The 23102-nt window shown below is 64.7% G+C and overlaps 1 protein-coding gene across 3 annotated transcripts; it reads right to left on the reverse strand.

Annotated features, from left to right (window-relative positions):
• On the reverse strand, positions 1 to 22448 carry LOC116437242 (metabotropic glutamate receptor 6-like). Of its 3 annotated transcripts, none has more exons than XM_032094850.1 (10): positions 21976 to 22448; positions 20031 to 20247; positions 17847 to 17982; positions 14973 to 15127; positions 13503 to 13661; positions 11049 to 11246; positions 9166 to 9302; positions 7088 to 7640; positions 3453 to 3844; positions 1 to 155 (listed from the first exon to the last, which is right to left on the reverse strand). In XM_032094850.1, exons 1-10 carry the CDS (start codon positions 22249 to 22251, stop codon positions 6 to 8), a joined length of 2373 nt encoding a protein of 790 aa, XP_031950741.1. In that variant the 5' UTR covers positions 22252 to 22448; the 3' UTR covers positions 1 to 5. The 3 variants fall into 3 exon arrangements, with proteins under 3 accessions (XP_031950741.1, XP_031950740.1, XP_031950742.1); XM_032094849.1 differs by lacking the exon at positions 21976 to 22448 and adding an exon at positions 21826 to 21859; XM_032094851.1 differs by lacking the exons at positions 20031 to 20247; positions 21976 to 22448 and adding an exon at positions 18387 to 18574 and having other exon boundaries at positions 17847 to 18292.
• Positions 22449 to 23102: the final 654 nt, after the last annotated feature.

Consider the following 23102-nt stretch of genomic DNA (forward strand, 5'->3'; position numbering starts at 1 on the left):
GGTCCCTACGGGGGGGGGTCGGCGCGGGGCCGCTTGGGCTGATTGCGCTCGGGGTGCAGCAGGATCACGTAAACCTTGGGCGCGTAGAGGAGCCCCAGCGGCACCGAGGCCGACAGGCTCATGGACACGGTCAGCGTGGCCATCTGCACGTGCACCTGCGGCCCGAAACGGCACCCCAAAATCCCTCTGAGCCCCAAAAACGGCACCCCAAAATCCCTCTGAGCCCCAAAATCCCTCTGAGCCCCAAAAACGGCACCCCAAAATCCCTCTGAGCCCCAAAATCCCTCTGAGCCCCAAAAAGGGCACCCCAAAATCCCTCTGAGCCCCAAAAACGGCACCCCAAAATCCATCTGAGCCCCAAAATCCATCTGAGCCCCAAAAACGGCACCCCAAAATCCCTCTGAGCCCCCCAAACCCAACCACCCCAAGGGGCTCATGGACACGGTCAGCGTGGCCATCTGCACGTGCACCTGCGGCCCGAAACGGCACCCCAAAATCCCTCTGAGCCCCAAAAACGGCACCCCAAAATCCCTCTGAGCCCCAAAATCCCTCTGAGCCCCAAAAACGGCACCCCAAAATCCCTCTGAGCCCCAAAATCCCTCTGAGCCCCAAAAACGGCACCCCAAAATCCCTCTGAGCCCCAAAATCCATCTGAGCCCCGAAAACAGCACCCCAAAATCCCTCTGAGCCCCAAAAATAGCACCCCAAAATCCCTCTGAGCCCCAAAATCCATCTGAGCCCCAAAAACGGCACCCCAAAATCCCTCTGAGCCCCAAAATCCATCTGAGCCCCAAAAACGGCACCCCAAAATCCCTCTGAGCCCCAAAAACGGCACCCCAAAATCCCTCTGAGCCCCAAAATCCCTCTGAGCCCCAAAAACGGCACCCCAAAATCCCTCTGAGCCCCAAAATCCATCTGAGCCCCGAAAACGGCACCCCAAAATCCCTCTGAGCCCCAAAAACGGCACCCCAAAATCCCTCTGAGCCCCAAAATCCCTCTGAGCCCCAAAAACGGCACCCCAAAATCCCTCTGAGCCCCAAAATCCCTCTGAGCCCCAAAACCAGCACCCCAAAATCCTTCTGAGCCCCAAAATCCCTCTGAGCCCCAAAATGGGCACCCCAAAATCCCTCTGAGCCCCAAAATCCCTCTGAGCCCCAAAATCCATCTGAGCCCCAAAAACGGCACCCCAAAATCCATCTGAGCCCCAAAATCCATCTGAGCCCCAAAAATAGCACCCCAAAATCCTTCTGAGCCCCAAAATCCCTCTGAGCCCCAAAATCCATCTGAGCCCCAAAATCCCTCTGAGCCCCGAAAACGGCACCCCAAAATCCCTCTGAGCCCCGAAATCCCTCTGAGCCCCAAAAACGGCACCCCAAAATCCTTCTGAGCCCCAAAATCCATCTGAGCCCCAAAATCCCTCTGAGCCCCAAAATCCTTCTGAGCCCCAAAATGGGCACCCCAAAATCCCTCTGAGCCCTAAAATCCCTCTGAGCCCCAAAAATGGCACCCCAAAATCCTTCTGAGCCCCAAAATCCCTCTGAGCCCCAAAATCCATCTGAGCCCTAAAATCCCTCTGAGCCCCAAAAACGGCACCCCAAAATCCCTCTGAGCCCCAAAATCCCTCTGAGCCCCAAAAACGGCACCCCAAAATCCCTCTGAGCCCCAAAATCCATCTGAGTCCCAAAAATAGCACCCCAAAATCCTTCTGAGCCTCAAAATCCCTCTGCGCCCCAAAAACGGCACCCCAAAATCCCTCTGAGCCCCAAAATCCATCCGAGCCCCAAAAACGGCACCCCAAAATCCCTCTGAGCCCCAAAATCCCTCTGAGCCCCGAAATCCATCTGAGCCCCAAAATCCCTCTGAGCCCCAAAAACGGCACCCCAAAATCCCTCTGAGCCCCAAAATCCCTCTGAGCCCCAAAAACGGCACCCCAAAATCCTTCTGAGCCCCAAAATCCCTCTGAGCCCCAAAATCCATCTGAGCCCCAAAAACGGCACCCCAAAATCCCTCTGAGCCCCAAAATCCCTCTGAGCCCCAAAAACGGCACCCCAAAACCCATCTGAGCCCCAAAATCCCTCTGAGCCCAAAAACGGCACCCCAAAATCTGTCTGAGCCCCAAAAGGGCCCCCAGGGGACCTCCAAATCCCCTCAGTGACCCCACAAAGACCCCCCAAATCCCCTCAATGACCCCCCCAAATCCCCTCAGGGACTCCCAGGGACCCCCAAATCCCCTCAATGACCCCCCAAACACTCCCCAAGTGCCCCCAGGGGACCCCCAAATCCCCTCGAGGACCCCACAAACGCCCTCAATGACCCCCCAAACCCCCTCAATGACCCCCCAAACCCCCTCAATGACCCCCCCAAATCCCCTCAGTGACCCCCCAAACCCCCTCAGTGACCTCCAAATCCCCTCAATGACCCCACAAACCCCCTCAGTGACCTCCAAATCCCCTCAATGACCCCACAAACTCCCTCAGTGACCCCCCAAACCCCCTCAATGACCCCCCAAACCCCCTCAGTGACCCACAAATCCCCTCAATGACCCCACAATCCCCTCAATGACCCCACAAACCCCCTCAATGACCCCCCCCAACACCTCCCAAGTGCTCCCAGGGACCCCCCAAACCCCTCAATAACCCCCCAAAACCCCCTCAATGACCCCCCAAACCCCCTCAATGACCCCACAAATCCCCTCAGTGACCCCACAAACATCCTCCAAACACTCTCCATAACCCCCCAAAACCCCCTCAATGACCCCCCAAACCCCCTCAGTGACCCACAAATCCCCTCAATGACCCCACAAACTCCCTCAATGACCCCACAAATCCCCTCAATGACCCCCCAAACCCCCTCAGTGACCTCCAAATCCCCTCAATGACCCCCCAAACCCCCTCAGTGACCTCCAAATCCCCTCAATGACCCCACAAACCCCCTCAGTGACCCCCAAACCCCCTCAGTGACCCACAAATCCCCTCAATGACCCCCCAAACCCCCTCAATGACCCCACAAATCCCCTCAATGACCCCCCAAACCCCCTCAGTGACCTCCAAATCCCCTCAATGACCCCACAAACCCCCTCAGTGACCCCCAAACCCCCTCAGTGACCCCCCAAACCCCCTCAATGACCCACAAATCCCCTCAATGACCTCCAAATCCCCTCAGTGACCCCACAAGCATCCCCCAAACCCCTCAATAACCCCCCAAAACCCCCTCAATGACCCCCCAAACCCCCTCAATAACCCCCCAAAACCCCCTCAATGACCCCCCAAACCCCCTCAATGACCCCCCCCAACACCTCCCAAGTGCTCCCAGGGACCCCCCAAACCCCCTCAATAACCCCCCAAACCCCCTCAATGACCCCACATCCACCCCCCAAACCCCCTCAACAACCCCTCCAAACACCCCCCCCACCCCCTCAACCACCCCCCATCCCAAAATTTCCCCGCGCTCACCCTCTCCGCCGACTGCGCGGCGCCGAAGAAGATGGGGCCGAAGGCGAGCCACACCACGCACGTGGTGTACATGGCGAAGCCGATGGGCTTGGCCTCGTTGAAGGTCTCGGGGACGCCGCGCGCTTTCACGGCGTACACGGTGCAGGTGAGCATCAGCAGCAGCGCGTACGCCAGGCACGCCAGCGTGGCCCCCTCGGCCATGTCGCACCGCAGCACCCCCCGCGCCGCCTCGGGGTCGGGGGTCCGGCCCATCTCGTAGTCGATGAGGGCGTGAGGTGGTCGCACCAGTAGCCAAGTGGCCGCGGCCACCAGCTGCAGGCCGCTGAGCGTGAAGGTGATGACCAGCTGCGAGGTGGGGCTGATGAAACGCGGCGGCGTCACCGAGCGCTTCCCTGGGGGGGGGGGGGACACACGGTGGGGTTTGGGGGGTGGGGGTGGTACCCCCAGAACTCGCCTGGGTTGAAGGGAGGGAGTCCAGCCCAGGTCCCTGGGGTTGATCCCGTGGAGGTTTTGCTGGTATTCGGGGGGTCTCTGGGGTATTTGGGGGGTCCCTGGGGGTATTTGGGGTTTTTTTTTGCCAGAATTTGGGGGGTCCCTGGGGTACTTGGGGGATTTTGCTGGTATTGGGGTATCCCTGGGGGTATTTGGGGGGCTTTTTGCTGGTATTTGGGGGGTCCCTGGGGGTATTTGGGGGGGTTTTTGCTGGTATTTGGGGGGTCCCTGGGGTATTTGGGGGGTCCCTGGGGTATTTGGGGGCACACGGTGGGGTTTGGGGGTGGGGGTGGTACCCCCGGAACTCGCCTGGGTTGAGGGGTTTGGGGGAGGGAGGCCACCCTGGGTCCTTGGGGTTGATCCCGTGGGGGTTTTGCTGGTATTTGGGAGGTCCCTGGGGGTATGTGGGGGTCCCTGGGGGTATTTGGGGGTCCCTGGGGGTATTTGGGGGGCTTTTGCCAGAATTTGGGGGGTTCCTGGGGTATTTGGGGGGTCTCTAGGGGCATTTGGGGGGTTTTTGCTGGTATTTGGGAGGTCCCTGGGGGTATTTGGGGGTCCCTGGGGTATTTGGGGGGTCCCTGGGGGTATTTAGAGGTCCCTGGGGGTATTTGGGGGTCCCTAGGGGTATTTGGGGGGTCCCTGGGGGTATTTAGAGGTCTCTGGGGGTATTTGGGGGGTCCCAGGGGGTATTTGGGGGGTCCCTGGGGGTATTTAGAGGTCTCTGGGGGTATTTGGGGGGTCCCAGGGGGTATTTGGGGGGTCCCTGGGGGTATTTAGAGGTCCCTGGGGTATTTGGGGGTCCCTGGGGGTATTTGGGGGGTCCCTGGGGGTATTTAGAGGTCTCTGGGGGTATTTGGGGGGTCCCGGGGGGTATTTGGGGGCACACGGTGGGGTTTGGGGGGTGCTGGTACCCCCGGAACTCGCCTGGGTTGAGGGGTTTGGGGGAGGGAGGCCACCCTGGGTCCTTGGGGTTGATCCCGTGGGGGTTTTGCTGGTATTTGGGAGGTCCCTGGGGGTATTTGGGGGTCCCTGGGGGTATTTGGGGGGTCCCTGGGGGTATTTGGGGGGCTTTTGCCAGAATTTGGGGGGTTCCTGGGGTATTTGGGGGGTCTCTAGGGGCATTTGGGGGGTTTTTGCTGGTATTTGGGAGGTCCCTGGGGGTATTTGGGGGTCCCTGGGGGTATTTGGGGGGTCCCTGGGGGTATTTAGAGGTCCCTGGGGGTATTTGGGGGTCCCTAGGGGTATTTGGGGGGTCCCTGGGGGTATTTAGAGGTCTCTGGGGGTATTTGGGGGGTCCCAGGGGGTATTTGGGGGGTCCCTGGGGGTATTTAGAGGTCTCTGGGGGTATTTGGGGGGTCCCGGGGGGTATTTGGGGGCACACGGTGGGGTTTGGGGGGTGCTGGTACCCCCGGAACTCGCCTGGGTTGAGGGGTTTGGGGGGGGGGGAGGCCACCCTGGGTCCTTGGGGTTGATCCCGTGGGGGTTTTGCTGGTATTTGGGGGGTCCGTGGGGGTATTTGGGGGGTCCGTGGGGGTATTTGGGGGGTCCCTGGGGTATTTGGGGGGGAGTTTGCTGGTATTTGGGAGGTTTTTGCCAGAATTTGGGGGGTCTCTGGGGTATTTGGGGGATTTTGCTGGTATTTGGGGGGGTCCCTGGGGGTATTTGTGGGTCCCTGGGGGTATTTGGGGGGGTTTTTGCTGGTATTTGGGGGTCCCTGTGGGTATTTGGGGTGTCCCTGGGGGTATTTGGGGTGTCCCTGGGGTATTTGGGGGGTTTTTGCTTTTTGCCCAGGGGTGAGGAGGAGGATTTGGGGGGGAGAGGTTGGGGGTCCCTGAGGGGCTTTGGAGGTCCCTGGGGTCTGCCCCACCTGGGGGGATTCCTGCCTGGAACCCCGGAACTCTTGGAGGCCCCGTAAGTCCCCTGTGCCCTTGGGGACAGGGTGGGGCCCTGCCCCTTGTCCGGCAGCTGCTGCCCCTCACCCCAGGCTCCCACCCCCTGTGCCCCCCTCACCCTCACCCTGTGCCCCCCTCACCCTGTGCCCCCCTCACCCTGTGCCCCTCACCCTGTGCCCCTCACCCTCACCCTGTGCCCCTCACCCTGTGCCCCTCACCCTCACCCTGTGCCCCCCTCACCCTGTGCCCCCCTCACCCTCACCCTGTGCCCCTCTCACCCTGTGCCCCCCCTCACCCTGGCCCTGTGCCCCCCTCACCCTCACCCTGTGCCCCTCTCACCCTGTGCCCCTCACCCTCACCCTGTGCCCCCCTCACCCTGTGCCCCTCACCCTCACCCTGTGCCCCCCTCACCCTGTGCCCCCCTCACCCTCACCCTGTGCCCCCCTCACCCTGTGCCCCTCACCCTCACCCTGTGCCCCTCACCCTCACCCTGTGCCCCCCTCACCCTCACCCTGTGCCCCCCTCACCCTCACCCTGTGCCCCCCTCACCTTGGCCCTGTGCCCCCCCTCACCTTGGCCCTGTGCCCCCCCTCACCCTGCTCAAAGATGCGCCCAATGCAGTCGGTCTTGGTGCCCAGCACGGCGTGGGTGAGACCCCAGCCCCTCACCCTGTGTCCCCCCCCATGCCCCTCACCCCGGTCTCCTGCCCTTCCTTGTGCCCCCCACGCCCCGCCGTGCCCCCCAGCCCCTCACCCTGTGTCCCCCCATGCCCCTCAGCCCTGTCCCCACACCCCGCTGTGCCCCTCACCCCTCACCCTGCGTCCCCCCCATGTCTCCTGCCCCTCCTGTGCCCCCCCCACGCCCCGCCGTGCCCCCCAGCCCCTCACCCTGTGTCCCCCCATGCCCCTCAGCCCTGTCCCCACACCCCGCTGTGCCCCTCACCCCTCACCCTGCGTCCCCCCCATGTCTCCTGCCCCTCCTGTGCCCCCCACACGCCCCGCCGTGCCCCCCAGCCCCTCACCCTGTGTCCCCCCCATCCCCCTCACCCCGGTCTCCTGCCCCTCCTGTGCCCCCCACGCCCCTCCTGTGCCCCCCAGCCCCTCACCCTGTGTCCCCCCATGCCCCTCACCCCTGTCCTCACACCCCCGCCGTGCCCCCGAGCCCCTCACCCCCGTCTCCTGCCCCTCCTGTGCCCCCCACACGCCCCGCCGTGCCCCCCAGCCCCTCACCCTGTGCCCCCCAGCCCCTCACCCTGCTCGAAGATGCGGTAGATGCGGTTGGTCTTGGTCAGCAGCGCGGCGTAGGTCAGGCTCATGCCCATGCCCAGGAAGAGGCGCCGCAGGGCGCACACGCCCACGCCGGGCTCGGCTACCATGAGGAAGGTGATGGCATAAACCAGCGCGATGCCGGCCAGCAGCACGTAGCTCAACTCGCGGCCCGACGCTTTGACGATGGGCGTCTCGTGGTGCCGCACGAAGGTGGCCAGCACGAAGGCGGTGGCCATGAGCCCCAGCGTGGCCAGCGCCAGCGGCACGGCGGCGCACGGGTCGGCCCAGCGGAGGCGCAGCACGGGCGTGGGGCGGCAGGCGGTGCGGTTGCGCGTGGGGCGCAGGTGAGGGGCGCACGGCAGGCAGGTGAGCAGGTCGGCCCGGTACTGGTAGCCCCCGCAGAGCTCGCAGTGCCAGCAGCACGGCACCCCCTTCACCGGCTTCTTGCGCTCGCCGGGGCCGCACGGGAGGCTGCACACCGACGGCGGCGGCGACGACGAGGAGTTGGGGCCCCCGCCCCAGGCCATGGCGTCCTCCTGGGAGGGGGGAACGGGGAGGGGGTGTGCTGTGGATGCTCCGGATTGGCGCTGTGGGTGCCCTAAAACTCCGCGTGGGCGACTCAAAACTGGGCGTGGGCGACTCAAAACTCTGCGTGGGCACCCTAAACCTCTGCGTGGGCAACTCAAAACTCCGCGTGGGCACCTCAAAACTCCGCATGGGCACCCTAAACCTCTGCGTGGGCAACTCAAAACTCCGCGTGGGCACCTCAAAACTCCGCGTGGGCACCTCAAAACTCCGCATGGGCACCCTAAACCTCTGCGTGGGCGACTCAAAACTCTGTGTGGGCAACTCAAACCTCCGCATGGGCACCTCAAAACTCCACATGGGCAACTCAAACCTCCGCATGGGCACCTCAAAACTCCACATGGGCAACTCAAGCCTCCGCATGGGCACCTCTGCATGGGCACCTCAAACCATTTAGGGACACCCCAAACCTCCCCATGGGCACCCCAAACCTCTGCATGGGCAACTCAAAACTACGCATGGGCACCCTAAACCCTTTATGGACACCCCAAACCCCCCCCATGGACACCCCAAACCCTTTATGGACACCCCAAACCCCTCATGGACACCCCAAACCCCCCCATGGACACCCCAAACCTCCTCATGGGCACCCCAAACCCTTTAGGGACACCCCAAACCCCTCATGGACACTCCAAACTCCGCATGGACACCCCAAACCTCCCCATGGACACCCCAAACCCCCTCATGGACACCCCAAACCTCCCCATGGACACCCCAAACCCTTTATGGACACCCCAAACCTCCTCATGGACACCCCAAACCTCCTCATGGGCACCCCAAACCCCCCCATGGACACCCCAAACCTCCTCATGGACACCCCAAACCCCCCCCATGGACACCCCAAACCTCCCCATGGACACCCCAAACCCCCTCATGGACACCCCAAACCTCCCCACGGACACCCCAAACCTCCCCATGGACACCCCAAACCTCCCCACGGACACCCCAAACCCCCTCATGGACACCCCAAACCCCCCCATGGACACCCCAAACCCCTCATAGACACCCCAAACCTCCTCATGGACACCCCAAACCCCCCCATGGACACCCCAAACCTCCCCACGGACACCCCAAACCCCCTCATGGACACCCCAAACCCCCCCATGGACACCCCAAACCTCCTCATGGACACCCCAAACCCCTCATGGACACCCCAAACCCCCCCATGGACACCCCATGGTTCCCCCAACCCCCCCCCCATAGACACCCCCCCAGGGGGAACAGGAGCTCCCCCACCCAGTGCCCCCAGTTGCCCACGGGGGTCACAGGAGGCCACAAGGGGCCACCCAAGGGGGCCCAGGTGTCCAGAGGAGACCCCCACCCCACAGCCATCCCACCCACCCCTCCAGGGCACCCAGGGAAACCCCAACCCAGTGCCCCCAGTTGGGACCCTCCCAGTTGATGATGGGGTCACGGGGGGCACCCACGGGGGGCACCCAGGGGTGGCTGGGGGGGTCTGGGGGGTCCCGGACCCACCTGCAGGTGCAGGCCCTGCACCCACTGGCCCACGGCCCGGTAGGCGCCGCTGCCGTTGCCCCCCTGGAACTGGAAGATGTCGTAGCGCCCGGGGGCGTCCCCGTTCTCGTTGAAGGACACCGGCGTCCCCGCGCTGCCTGCGCACCAGTACGGACCAGTAGAAACCAGTACGGACCGGTAGAAACCAGTACGGACCAGCAGAAACCAGTACGGACCGGTAGAAATCAGTAGGGACCAGTATAGGTCAGTGACCCCCCCCCAGCGTCAATGTGACCCCACTTACAGGGCAAACCAGTGCTCCCAGTATGGCCGTCAGTGCCTCCCAGTTCATGCCAGTAAGGCCCCAGTGCCCCACAGTTCCCTCCCAGTATATCCCAGTGCTTCTCAGTATGTGCCAGTATACTCCCAGTGCTCCCAGCTCCCTCCCAGTGCCCCCCCAGCATATCCCAGTGTCTCCCAGTACATTCTCCAGTGCCCCTACCCCCTCCCAGTGCCCCCCCAGCATATCCCAGTGTCTCCCAGTACATCCCAGTACGCTCTCCAGTGCCCCTACCCCCTCCCAGTGCCCCCCCAGCATATCCCAGTGTCTCCCAGTACATCCCAGTACATTCTCCAGTGCCCCTACCCCCTCCCAGTGCCCCCCCAGCATATCCCAGTGTCTCCCAGTACATCCCAGTACATTCTCCAGTGCCCCTACCCCCTCCCAGTGCCCCCCCAGCATATCCCAGTGTCTCCCAGTACATCCCACTACATTCTCCAGTGCCCCTACCCCCTCCCAGTGCCCCCCCAACATATCCCAGTGTCTCCCAGTACATCCCAGTACGCTCTCCAGTGCCCCTACCCCCTCCCAGTGCCCCCCCAGCATATCCCAGTGTCTCCCAGTACATCCCAGTACATTCTCCAGTGCTCCTACCCCCTCCCAGTGCCCCCCCAGCATATCCCAGTGTCTCCCAGTACATCCCAGTACGCTCTCCAGTGCCCCTACCCCCTCCCAGTGCCCCCCCAGCATATCCCAGTGTCTCCCAGTACATCCCAGTACATTCTCCAGTGCCCCTACCCCCTCCCAGTGCCCCCCCAGCATATCCCAGTGTCTCCCAGTACATCCCACTACATTCTCCAGTGCCCCTACCCCCTCCCAGTGCCCCCCCAGCATATCCCAGTGTCTCCCAGTACATCCCACTACATTCTCCAGTGCCCCTACCCCCTCCCAGTGCCCCCCCAGCATATCCCAGTGTCTCCCAGTACATCCCACTACATTCTCCAGTGCCCCTACCCCCTCCCAGTGCCCCCCCAACATATCCCAGTGTCTCCCAGTACATCCCACTACATTCTCCAGTGCCCCTACCCCCTCCCAGTGCCCCCCCAGCATATCCCAGTGTCTCCCAGTACATCCCACTACATTCTCCAGTGCCCCTACCCCCTCCCAGTGCCCCCCCAGCATATCCAGTGTCTCCCAGTACATCCCAGTACATTCTCCAGTGCCCCTACCCCCTCCCAGTGCCCCCCCAGCATATCCTAGTGTCTCCCAGTACATCCCACTACATTCTCCAGTGCCCCTACCTCCTCCCAGTGCCCCCCCAGCATATCCCAGTGTCTCCCAGTACATCCCACTACATTCTCCAGTGCCCCTACCCCCTCCCAGTGCCCCCCCAACATATCCCAGTGTCTCCCAGTACATCCCAGTACGCTCTCCAGTGCCCCCAGCCCCCTCCCAGTACCTCCCCAGCACATCCCAGTGTCTCCCAGTACGCTCTCCAGTGCCCCCAGCCCCCTCCCAGTGCCCCCCCAACATATCCCAGTGTCTCCCAGTACATCCCAGTACGCTCTCCAGTGCCCCCAGCCCCCTCCCAGTGCCCCCCAGCGCCTCCCAGTGCCCCCAGTACCGTTGAAGGCCACCCTGCGGATGTGGGTGAGCAGCCGGCGCCCGTCGGGGGGGTCCATGTGGGCACAGAGCCCCCCCCCCGGGCAGGCCTCGCCCAGCAGCGAGTGCAGCCCGTGCGCCATGGCCAGCACGGCGTCGATGACGAACTGCACCTTCCCCTCCTGCTCGTAGGGCGAGTCCCGCCCGATGCGCTCCCGGCCTGCGGGGCCAGGGCAGGTTCGGATCCCAAATATCACCCCAAACCTGCCATGGGCACCCCAAACCTGCCAGGGGCACCCTAAACCTGCCAGGGGCACCCCACCTTCCCCTCCTGCTCGTAGGGCGAGTCCCGCCCGATGCGCTCCCGGCCTGCGGGGCCAGGGCTGGCTCAGACCCCAAACATCACCCCAAACCCACCAGGGACACCCCAAACCTGCCATGGGCACCCTAAACCTGCCAGGGGCACCCCAAACCCACCAGGGACACCCCACCTTCCCGTCCTGCTCGTAGGGCGAGTCCCGCCCGATGCGCTCCCGGCCTGCGGGGCCAGGGCTGGCTCAGACCCCAAACATCACCCCAAACCTGCCAGGGGCACCCTAAACCTGCCAGGGGCACCCCAGACCTGGCATGGGCACCCCAAACCTGCCACGGACACCCCAAACCTGCCACGGACACCCCACCTTCCCCTCCTGCTCGTAGGGCGAGTCCCACCCGATGCGCTCCCGGCCTGCGGGGCCAGGGCAGGTTCGGATCCCAAATATCACCCTAAACCTGCCAGGGGCACCCTAAACCTGCCAGGGGCACCCCGAACCTGCCAGGGGAACCCCACTTTCCCCTCCCGCTCCTGCGCTCCAGGCCTGCGGGGCCAGGGCGGGTTCGGACCCCAAACATCACCCTAAACCTGCCAGGGGCACCCCGAACCTGCCATGGGCACCCGAAACCTGCCAGGGGCACCCCAAACCCACCAGGGACACCCCGGACCTGGCATGGAAACCCCAAACCCGCCAGAGGCACCCCAAACCTGCCAGGGACACCCCAAACCTGCCAGGGACACCCCAGACCTGGCATGGGCACCCCAAACCCGCCAGGGTACACCCCAATCCTGGGGCTGGGGTACCTGTGGGGTCTCTATGGGGTCTCTCTGGGCTCCCTGTGGGGCGGGGGTCTCTCTGGGGTCCCTGTGGGGTGGGGGTCTCTCTGGGGTCCCTGTGGGGCGGGGGTCTCTCTGGGGTCCCTATAGGGCGGGGGTCCCTGTGGGGTCTCTCTGGGGTCGCTGTGGGGCGGGGGTCTCTCTGCGGTCCCTATTGGGTCGCTGTGGGGTGGGGGTCTCTGTGGGGTCCCTATGGGGTCCCTATGGGGCGGGGGTCCCTGTGGGGTCTCTCTGGGGTCGCTGTGGGGCGGGGGTCCCTGTGGGGTCTCTCTGGGGTCCCTGTGGGGCCGCTGTGGGGCAGGGGTCTCTCTGCGGCCCCTATGGGGTCCCTGTGGGGCGAGGGTCCCTGCGGGGTCTCTCTGGGGTCCCTATGGGGCAGGGGTACCTGTGGCGTCCCTGTGGGGTCCCTGTGGGGTCGCTGTGGGGCGGGGGTCCCTGTGGGGTCTCTCTGGGGTCCCTATGGGGCCGCTGTGGGGCGGGGGTACCTGTGGGGTCCCTGTAGGGCGGGGGTCCCTATGGGGTCTCTCCGGGGTCCCTGTGGGGTCCCTATGGGGCGGGGGTACCTGTGGGGTCCCTATGGGGTCTCTCTGGGGTCCCTATGGGGCGGGGGTACCTGTGGGGTCCCTATGGGGTCGCTATGGGGCGGGGGTACCTGTGGGGTCTCTCTGGGGTCTCTCTGGGGTCCCTGTGGGGCGGGGGTACCTGTGGGGTCCCTATGGGGTCCCTATGGGGCGGGGGTACCTGTGGGGTCCCTGTGGGGTCCCTGTGGGGTCCCTGTGGGGCGGGGGTCTCTCTGGGGTCCCTATGGGGCGGGGGTACCTGTGGGGTCTCTCTGGGGTCTCTCTGGGGTCCCTGTGGGGCGGGGGTACCTGTGGGGTCCCTATGGGGTCCCTATGGGGCGGGGGTACCTGTGGGGTCCCTGTGGGGTCCCTGTGGGGTCCCTGTGGGGCGGGGGTCTCTCTGGGGTCCCTATGGGGCGGGGGTACCTGTGGGGTCTCTCTGCGGTCCCTGTGGGGTCCCTATGGGGCCGCTGTGGGGCGGGGGTACCTGTGGGGTCCCTGTGAGGTCCCTGTGGGGCGGGGGTACCTGTGGGGTCCCTATGGGGTCCCTGTGGGGTCTCTGTGGGGCGGGGGTTCCTGTGGGGTCTCTCTGGGGTCCCTGTGGGGCGGGGGTCCCTGTGGGGTCCCTGTGGGGCGGGGGTCCCTGTGGGGCGGGGGTACCTGTGGGGTCCCTGTGGGGTCCCTGTGGGGTCCCTGTGGGGCGGGGGTCCCTATGGGGTCCCTGTGGGGCGGGGGTCCCTATGGGGTCCCTGTGGGGCGGGGGTACCTGTGCACTTGCGCACGGCGCCGCCGGGGCCCCCCGCGGGCTCGCTGTGGGGCGCGCCGTGGGGCAGGCGGCAGTTGAAATCGTCCTCCCAGAACTCGTGGAACCAGAGGTTGCGGCGGTTGTTCTCCAGAGAGCGCGACGTGAAGTACTCGTCAAAGCCTGCGGGGCACGGGGAGCCCGCGGGGTCATGGGCAGCCCACGGGGGAGCCCAGAGGGGCACGGGGGAGCCCACGGGGGCACGGGGGAGCCCACAGGGTCATGGGGAGCCCAGAGGGGCACGGGGGAGCCCACGGGGGCACGGGGGAGCCCAGAGGGGCACGGGGGAGCCCACGGGGGAGCCCAGAGGGGCACGGGGCAGCCCACGGGGGAGCCCAGAGGGGCACGGGGGAGCCCAGAGGGGCACGGGGGAGCCCACGGGGGAGCCCAGAGGGGCACGGGGGAGCCCACAGGGGCACGGGGACCCCACAGGGTCATGGGGAGCCCAAAGGGGCACGGGGACCCCACAAAGTCACAGGGGACCCCACAGAGCCACGGGGACCCCACAGAGCCACGGGGGAGCCCACGGGGGCACGGGGAGCCCAGAGGGGCACGGGGGACCCCCGGGTGCCCCCACAGCACCCCCAACCCCCCCAGATCCCCCCCGTGATCTCCAGTCCCACCCCAGTTTGCCCCAGTCTCTCCCAATCACCTCCCAGTGCCCCCCAATCACCTCCCAGTCCCTCCCAGTGCCCCCCAATCACCTCCCAGTGGCCCCTAATCACCTCCCAGTCCCTCCCAGTCCCCCCCAATCACCTCCCGGTGTCCCCCAGTCCCTCCCAGTGCCCCCCAATCACCTCCCAGTCCCCCCCAATCACCTCCCAATCACCTCCCAGTCCCCCCCAATCACCTCCCAATCACCTCCCAGTCCCTCCCAGTCACTCTCAGTGCCCCCCAATCACCTCCCAGTGCTCCCCAATCACCTCCCAATCACCTCCCAGTGCCCCCCAATCACCTCCCAGTCCCCCCCCAATCACCTCCCAGTGCCTCCCAGTACCTCCCAGTGCCCCCCAATCACGTCCCAGTGCCCCCCAATCACCTCCCAGTCCCCCCCAATCACCTCCCAGTCACCTCCCAGTCCCCCCAATCACCTCCCAGTCCCTCCCGGTGCCTCTCAGTCCCCCCCAATCACCTCCCGGTGTCCCCCAGTCCCTCCCAGTGCCCCCCAATCACCTCCCAGTCCCCCCCAATCACCTCCCAGTCCCCCCCAATCACCTCCCAATCACCTCCCAGTCCCTCCCAGTCACTCTCAGTGCCCCCCAATCACCTCCCAGTGCTCCCCAATCACCTCCCTATCACCCCCCAGTACCTCCCAGTGCCCCCCAATCACCTCCCAGTGCCCCCCAATCACCTCCCAGTACCTCCCAGTGCCCCCCAATCACCTCCCAGTCACCTCCCAGTGCCTCCCCGTGCCTCCCAGTGCCCCGCGCTCACCGGGCACCGAGGCGCGCTTGGGCAGGATGGTGATGGCCCCGTGCGCCGCCTCCTCCAGGCCCTGCACCGGGGCCATCTTGGCGCCCCAGCTGTCCGAGCCCACCCACGAGAAGTGGCCCGAGAGGTTGGCCAGGGTGGCCGCCTCCAGCACCCGCCTGCGGGACACGGCTGCTGGGGAGACTGGGATGGACTGGGAGGGGCTGGGGGGCTGCTGGGATGGCACTGGGGGAGACTGGAGATGGCTGGGGGGCTGCTGGCATGGACTAGGGGCACTGGCGGGTTACTGGGAGGGGCTGGGATGGGTTGGAGGGGCTACTGGGATCGACTAGGGGCTACTGGGATGGGCTCAGAGGCTACTGGGATGGGCTAGGGGCTACTGGGATGGACTCAGGGGCACTGGGGGGTTACTGGGAGGGACTGGAATGGGCTGGGGGGGCTACTGGGATGGACTAGGGGCTACTGGGATGGACTCAGAGGCTACTGGAATGGGCTGAGGGGGCTACTGGGATGGACAGGCTACTGGGATGGACTCAGAGGCTACTGGGATGGACTCAGGGGCACTGGGGGGTTACTGGGAGGGACTGGAATGGGCTGGGGGGTGTTCTGGGATGGACTCAGGCTACTGGAAGGGACTGGAATGGACTCAGGGCCTACTGGGATGGACTAGGGGCACTGGGGGGTTACTGGGAGGGACTGGAATGGGTTGGGGGGGCTACTGGGATGGACTCAGAGGCTACTGGGATGGACTCAGGGGCACTGGGGGGTTACTGGGAGGGACTGGAATGGGTTGGGGGGCTACTGGGATGGACTGGGGGCACTGGGGGGTTACTGTGAGGGACTGGAATGGGCTGGGGGGGCTACTGGGATGGACTAGGGGCTACTGGGATGGACTGGGGGCCTGAGGAGTTACTGGGAGGGACTGGAATGGGTTGGGGGGCATTGGGGTGCACTGGTGTGTACTGGTGTGCACTGGTGCGCACTGGTGTGTACTGGGGTGCACTGGGATGCACTGGTGTGTACTGGTGTGCACTGGTGTGTACTAGTGTGTACTGGCGTGCACTGGGGTGCACTTGTGTGCGCTGGGATGAACTGGTGCGCACTGGTGTGTACTGGGGCACACTGGTGCGTACCGGTGTGTACTGGTGCGCAGTGGTGTGCACTGGTGCGCACTGGGGTGCACTGGTGTGTACTGGTGTGCACTGGGATGCACTGGTCTGTACTGGTGCGCACCGGTGTGTACTGGTGCGCACCAGTGTGTACTGGGGCGCAGTGATCTGTACTGGTGTGTACTGGTGTGTACTGGTGTGCACTGGTGTGCACTGGTCTGTACTGGTGTGTACTGGTCTGTACTGGTGTGTACTGGTGTGCACTGGTGTGTACTGGCGCGCACTGGTCCGTACTGAGCTGTACTGGTCTGTACTGGTGCGCACTGGTCTGTACTGGTCTGTACTGGTCTGTACTGGTGTGCACTGGTCTGTACAGGTGCGCACTGGGGTGCACTGGTGTGTACTGGTCTGTACTGGTGCGCACTGGTCTGTACTGGTCTGTACTGGTGTGTACCGGTGTGCACCAGTGCGCACCGGTCTGTGTTGGTCTGTACTGGTGTGTACTGGTGCGCACCGGTGCGCACTGGTCTGTACTGGTGTGTACTGGTCTGTACTGGTGTGTACTGGTGTGCACTGGTGCGCACCAGTGTGCACTGGTCTGTACTGGTGTGCACCGGTCTGTACTGGTCTGTACTGGTGTGCACTGGTGCGCACTGGTCTGGTCTGTACTGGTGAGCACCAGTGCGCACTGGTGTGTACTGGTGCGCACTGGTTTGTACCGGTGCGCACCGGTCTGTACTGGTCCGCACTGGTGCGCACTGGCGCGCACTGGCGTGCACTGGCGCGCACTGGTGTGTACTGGTGCGCACTGGTCTGTACCGGTGCGCACTGGTGTGTACTGGTGTGTACTGGTGCGCACCGGTCTGTACTGGTCTGTACTGGTGTGTACTGGTGCGCACCGGTCTGTACTGGTCTGTACTGGTCTGTACTGGTGTGTACTGGTGCGCACTGGTCTGTACCGGTGCGCACTGGTGTGTACTGGTGTGTACTGGTGCGCACCGGTCTGTACTGGTCTGTACTGGTCTGTACTGGTGTGTACTGGTGCGCACTGGTCTGTACCGGTGCGCACTGGTGTGTACTGGTGTGTACTGGTGCGCACCGGTCTGTACTGGTCTGTACTGGTCTGTACTGGTGTGTACTGGTGCGCACTGGTCTGTACCGGTGCGCACTGGTGTGTACTGGTGTGCACCGGTCTGTACTGGTCTGTACTGGTCTGTACTGGTCTGTACTGGTGTGCACTGGTGCGCACCGGTGTGTACTGGTCTGTACTGGTGTGTACTAGTTCGTACTGGTGCACAGTGGTCTGTGCTGGTCTGTACTGGTGTGTACCGGTGCGCACTCGTCCGTACTGGTGTGTACTGGTGTGTACTGGTGCGCACTGGTGCGCACTGGTCCGTACTGGTGTGTACTGGTCTGTACCGGTGCGCACTGGTCTGTACTGGTGCGCACTGGTCCGTACTGGTGTGTACTGGTCTGTACCGGTGCGCACTGGTCTGTACTGGTGCGCACTGGTCCGTACTGGTGTGTACTGGTCTGTACCGGTGCGCACTGGTCCGTACTGGTGTGTACTGGTGTGTACTGGTCCGTACTGGTGCACAGTGGTCTGTGCTGGTCTGTACTGGTGTGTACTGGTCCGTACTGGTGCACAGTGGTCTGTGCTGGTCTGTACTGGTGTGTACCGGTGCGCACTGGTCCGTACTGGTGTGTACTGGTCTGTACTGGTGCGCACTGGTCCGTACTGGTGCGTACTGGCGCGCCCTGCTCTCACCGGATGTCGTCCTCGTTGGCGAAGATCACCACCCCGCGCGCCGTCGACGTCTCCATCAGGCGCCCGATGACCTTGGCGAACTCCCCCGGCTTCGGCTCCCGCGGGATCTTGATGGACTGGGCGATGCACAGGCCCCCTGCACCAGTACGGACCAGTACGGACCGGTACGGACCGGTACGGACCGGTACGGACCGGTATAGACTGGTATGGACTGGTGTGGACTGGTGTGGACTGGTACCACCCTTCCCACAGTGGCTCACCAGTGGTCACTGAGGGGGCAGCACCTCCCCCCCCCCAGAAATCACCCTCCCAGTACATCCCAGTATGGCCCAGTGCCCTTCCAGTATAACCCAGTGCCTCTCCCAGTATAACCCAATGCCCCTCCCAGTATAACCCAATGCCCCTCCCAGTATAACCCAGTGCCCTCCCAGTATAACCCAATGCCCCTCCCAGTATAACCCAGTGCTCCCAGTGCCCTCCCAGTATAACCCAGTGCCCTCCCAGTATAACCCAATGATCCCAGTGCCCTTCCAGTATAACCCAGTGCCCTCCCAGTATAACCCACTGCCCCTCCCAGTATAACCCAATGCTCCCAGTGCCCTCCCACTATAACCCAGTGCCCCTCCCAGTATAACCCAATGCTCCCAGTGCCCTCTCAGTATAACCCAGTGCTCCCAGTGCCCCTCCCAGTATAACCCAGTGCCTCTCCCAGTATAACCCAATGCTCCCAGTGCCCTCCCAGTATAACCCACTGCCCCTCCCAGTATAACCCAGTGCTCCCAGTGCCCCTCCCAGTATAACCCAGTGCCTCTCCCAGTATAACCCAATGCTCCCAGTGCCCTCCCAGTATAACCCACTGCCCCTCCCAGTATAACCCAATGATCCCAGTGCCCTCCCACTATAACCCAGTGCCCCTCCCAGTATAACCCAATGCTCCCAGTGCCCTCCCACTATAACCCACTGCCCCTCCCAGTATAACCCAATGATCCCAGTGCCCTCCCAGTATAACCCACTGCCCCTCCCAGTATAACCCAATGCTCCCAGTGCCCCTCCCACTATAACCCACTGCCCCTCCCAGTATAACCCAATGCTCCCAGTGCCCCTCCCACTATAACCCAGTGCTCCCAGTGCCCTCCCAGTATAACCCACTGCCCCTCTCAGTATAACCCAATGCTCCCAGTGCAACCCAGTGTCTCTCCCAGTATAACCCAATGCTCCCATTGCCCCTCCCAGCATAACCCACTGCCCCTCCCACTATAACCCAATGCTCCCAGTGCCCCTCCCACTATAACCCACTGCCCCTCCCAGTATAACCCAATGCTCCCAGTGCCCCTCCCACTATAACCCACTGCCCCTCCCAGTATAACCCAATGCTCCCAGTGCCCCTCCCACTATAACCCACTGCCCCTCCCAGTATAACCCAATGCTCCCAGTGCCCTCCCACTATAACCCACTGCCCCTCCCAGTATAACCCAATGCTCCCAGTGCCCCTCCCACTATAACCCACTGCCCCTCCCAGTATAACCCAATGCTCCCAGTGCCCCTCCCACTATAACCCACTGCCCCTCCCAGTATAACCCAATGCTCCCAGTGCCCCTCCCACTATAACCCACTGCCCCTCCCAGTATAACCCAATGCTCCCAGTGCCCCTCCCACTATAACCCACTGCCCCTCCCAGTATAACCCAATGCTCCCAGTGCCCCTCCCACTATAACCCAGTGCTCCCAGTGCCCTCCCAGTATAACCCACTGCCCCTCTCAGTATAACCCAATGCTCCCAGTGCAACCCAGTGTCTCTCCCAGTATAACCCAATGCTCCCATTGCCCCTCCCAGCATAACCCACTGCCCCTCCCACTATAACCCAATGCTCCCAGTGCCCCTCCCACTATAACCCACTGCCCCTCCCAGTATAACCCAATGCTCCCAGTGCCCCTCCCACTATAACCCAATGCTCCCAGTGCCCCTCCCACTATAACCCAGTGCTCCCAGTGCAACGCAGTGCCTCTCCCAGTATAACCCACTGCCCCTCCCAGTATAACCCAATGCTCCCAGTAAAAGCCACTGCCCTCCCAGTATAACCCACTGCCCCTCTCAGTATAACCCAATGCTCCCAGTGCCCCTCCCACTATAACCCACTGCCCCTCCCACTATAACCCAGTGCTCCCAGTATAACCCAGCACCCACCAGCCTCGCGGGAGCTCTGCACGAAGGCCTCGACGCCGCTCTCGCCGTAGTTGCCCTCCGAGGCCAGCGTGCTGACGTAGCTCCAGCCCAGCGCCCGCACCACGGCCACCATGGCCTGCGCCTGGTACGAGTCCGGCGGCACCACCCGCGAGAAGAACTCGTAACGGCCGGGGTCCGACAGCTCGGGGGCCGTGGAGGCGTAGCTGATCTGGGGGATCTGGGGACATCGGGGACATCAGGGACACGGCAGGGACGGAGGGCATCGTGGGCATGGCAGGGACGGGGGCATCGGGGACATCAGGGACACGGCAGGGACGGGGGCATCGGGGACATCAGGGACACGGCAGGGACACGGCAGGGACAGGGGGCATCGGGGACACGGCAGGGACAGGGGGCATCGGGGACACGGCGGGGACATGGCAGGGACACGGCAGGGACGGGGGCATCGGGGACATGGCAGGGACAGGGCATCAGGGACACTGGGGACACGGCAGGGACACGGCAGGGACGGGGGGCATTGGGGACATCAGGGACACGGCAGGGACAGGGGGCATCGGGGACACGGCAGGGACGGGGGGCATCGAGGGCATGGCAGGGACGGGGGCATCGAGGGGCTCAGGGACAGGGGGGCATCGGGGACATCGGGGACATCAGGGACACAGCAGGGACGGGGGCATCGGGGACAGGGGGGCATTGGGCATATAGGGGGCATCGGGGACATCAGGGACACAGCAGGGACATGGCAGGGACGGGGGGCATCGGGGGCATTGGAGACATCAGGGACATCGGGGACACGGCAGGGACAGGGGGGCATTGGGGACATGGCAGGGACAGGGCATCAGGGACATTGGGGACATCGGGGACATCAGGGACACGGCAGGGATGTGGCAGGGACAGGGGGGCATCGGGGACACAGCAGGGACAGGGGGGCATCGGGGACATCGGGGACATCAGGGACACGGCAGGGGGGCATTGGGGGAGTTTGGGGGGCACAGGGACACAGGGGGCCACCCAGGGGTCCGCCAGCTCGGGGGATTTGGATCCGGGGGGTCTGGGGACATCGGGGACACGGGGGGACACCCAGGGGTCCGCCAGCTCGGGGGCTCAGCCCCAGGGCTGGGGGGCTGGGGACAAGGGGACCCGCGGGGGCCACTGGGGACACGCAGGAGAGGCGGTGCTGTGGGACCCCCCCTCGCTGTCCCTGTCCCTGTCCCTAATCCCCCCTAATCCCCCTGGGCCATTCGCTGCCGTCCCAGGGGATTGTGGGTAACACCCGGGGAAGGTTCTGGAAGGGACCCGAGGCGGGGGAGGGGGGGGGACAGAGGGGGACCAGGTGTCCAAGCCCCCCCTGACAGGGAGTGGACACCATGGGGACAGTGTGGGGACACTGCTGTCCCATGTCCCCTCAGGGTCCCCCCCATCCAAAGCACCCCCACGTTCCCCCAAAAGTCCCCAATGCCCCCCAACACCCCACTGACCACAAAGAGCCGCTGGACATTGGCCACCAGGATGGACACAGAGCTGGCTGAGTCCCCAATGCCCCTCCACGTCCCCAGTGTCCTCCCGAGCCCCCCAGCTCACCGCGAAGAGCCACTGGACATTGGCCACCATGATGGACACAGAGCTGGCCAAGTCCCCAAAGCCCCTCCACGTCCCCAGTGTCCTCCCGAGCCCCCTGAGCCCCCCAGCTCACCACAAAGAGCCGCAGCACATTGGCCACCATGATGGACATGGAGCTGGCCAAGTCACCAAGTCCCCTCCACATCCCCAGTGCCCCCTGAGCCCCCCAGCTCACCGCGAAGAGCCGCAGCACATTGGCCACCATGATGGACACAGAGCTGGCCGAGTCCCCAAAGCCCCTCCACATCCCCAAAGCCCCTCCACGTCCCCCAAGCCCCTCCACATCCCCAGTATCCCTCCGAGCCCCCCGAGCCCCCCAGCTCACCGCAAAGAGCCGCAGCACGTTGGCCACCATGATGGACACGGAGCTGGCGGACGCCCCGATGACCCCGACCAGGCGCTCGGGCGGGGGCCGGCGCGGGGCCGAGCCGTCGGGGCAGCGTCCCTCTCCGCCCTCGGGGGGCAGGAGGCTGCGCACGAAGCTCAGCGCCTGCTCCAGCGCGTAGGTGTCCCTGGAGCAGGTGTCCAGGATGCGGGCACCCAGCGTCAGGTTGGGCAGCACGCGGGGGTCGCCGTTGACGCGGTCCAGCGCGTAGAGCATGGCCTCCAGCCGGTGGATGCCCTTCTCCTTCTTGACCGGCCCGCAGGGCACCCCGGCGGGGCCGCGGGCGTGCACCGGGAACAGCCCCCCCAGCGTCAGGTCGCCCTCCAGGCGGATGGCGTGGGGCTGCGTGGGGGCCGGGGGGCAGCGGCCCGGGGGGCACAGGGCCAGCAGCAGGGCCAGCAGCAGGGCCAGCAGCGGGGCCAGCAGCGGGGGCATGGTGGGCTGGGGGCAAAGAGAGGGGGCTTAGGGGGTGCCGGGGGGCAGAGGTGGTTCGCTGTGGGGCGGGGTGGGGGCTGGGGGGGCGCGGGGACCCCCGGTGGGGTCACCAGGGTGGGCAGTGGGGGTGGTACCCCGTGGGATGGGGACCGGGGGGCACAGGGACCCCGGTGGGGTCACCAGGGTGGGCAGCGGGGGTGGTACCCCGTGGGGCGGGGTGGGGGGACACGGGGACCCCCGGTGGGGTCACCAGGGTGGGCAGTGGGGGTGGTACCCCGTGGGGCAGCGGTGGCTCCCCGTGGGGCGGGTGGGGGGACACGGGGACACTCAGGGGACAGCGGGGGGGTTACGGGTGACACTGGGAGGGCACCCAGGGGGTGAGGGGTGGGGGGCGGCACCCCTCGGGGTGGGGGGACGCCCTATGGGGGGGGAGATCTCTGTGGGGTGGGGAGGGGGTAACGACACCCACTGGGGTTAGGGGGGGGACACCCCGTGGGGCAGGGCCGCCCCCAGGGTGGGGGGCAGCTCCCCATGGGGTGGGGGGGGGGGGGGGGTCGGTGCCCACCTCGGAGGGAGGTTTGGGGGTCCCCAGCACCCCCCAAATCCCGCTCACCTGGGCTGTGGGTGCTCCG

The sequence above is a fragment of the Corvus moneduloides genome, chromosome 34 (assembly GCF_009650955.1).
Source record: "Corvus moneduloides isolate bCorMon1 chromosome 34, bCorMon1.pri, whole genome shotgun sequence".
Lineage (NCBI taxonomy): Eukaryota > Metazoa > Chordata > Aves > Passeriformes > Corvidae > Corvus > Corvus moneduloides.

What these genes read in the sequence shown, in the direction of transcription:
- LOC116437242 (XM_032094850.1), bottom strand. Translation starts at nt 22,251, where the DNA reads ATGCTCTACGCGCTGGACCGCGTCAACGGCGACCCCCGCGTGCTGCCC. An exon ending in GCAGAGCTCCCGCGAGGCTG is followed by an intron (nt 17,983 to 20,030) that starts GTGGGTGCTGGG and finishes GTACTGGTGCAG; the next exon opens with GGGGCCTGTGCATCGCCCAG. An exon ending in CTACCGCATCTTCGAGCAGG is followed by an intron (nt 3,845 to 7,087) that starts GTGAGGGGCTGG and finishes CCCCCCCCCCAG; the next exon opens with GGAAGCGCTCGGTGACGCCG.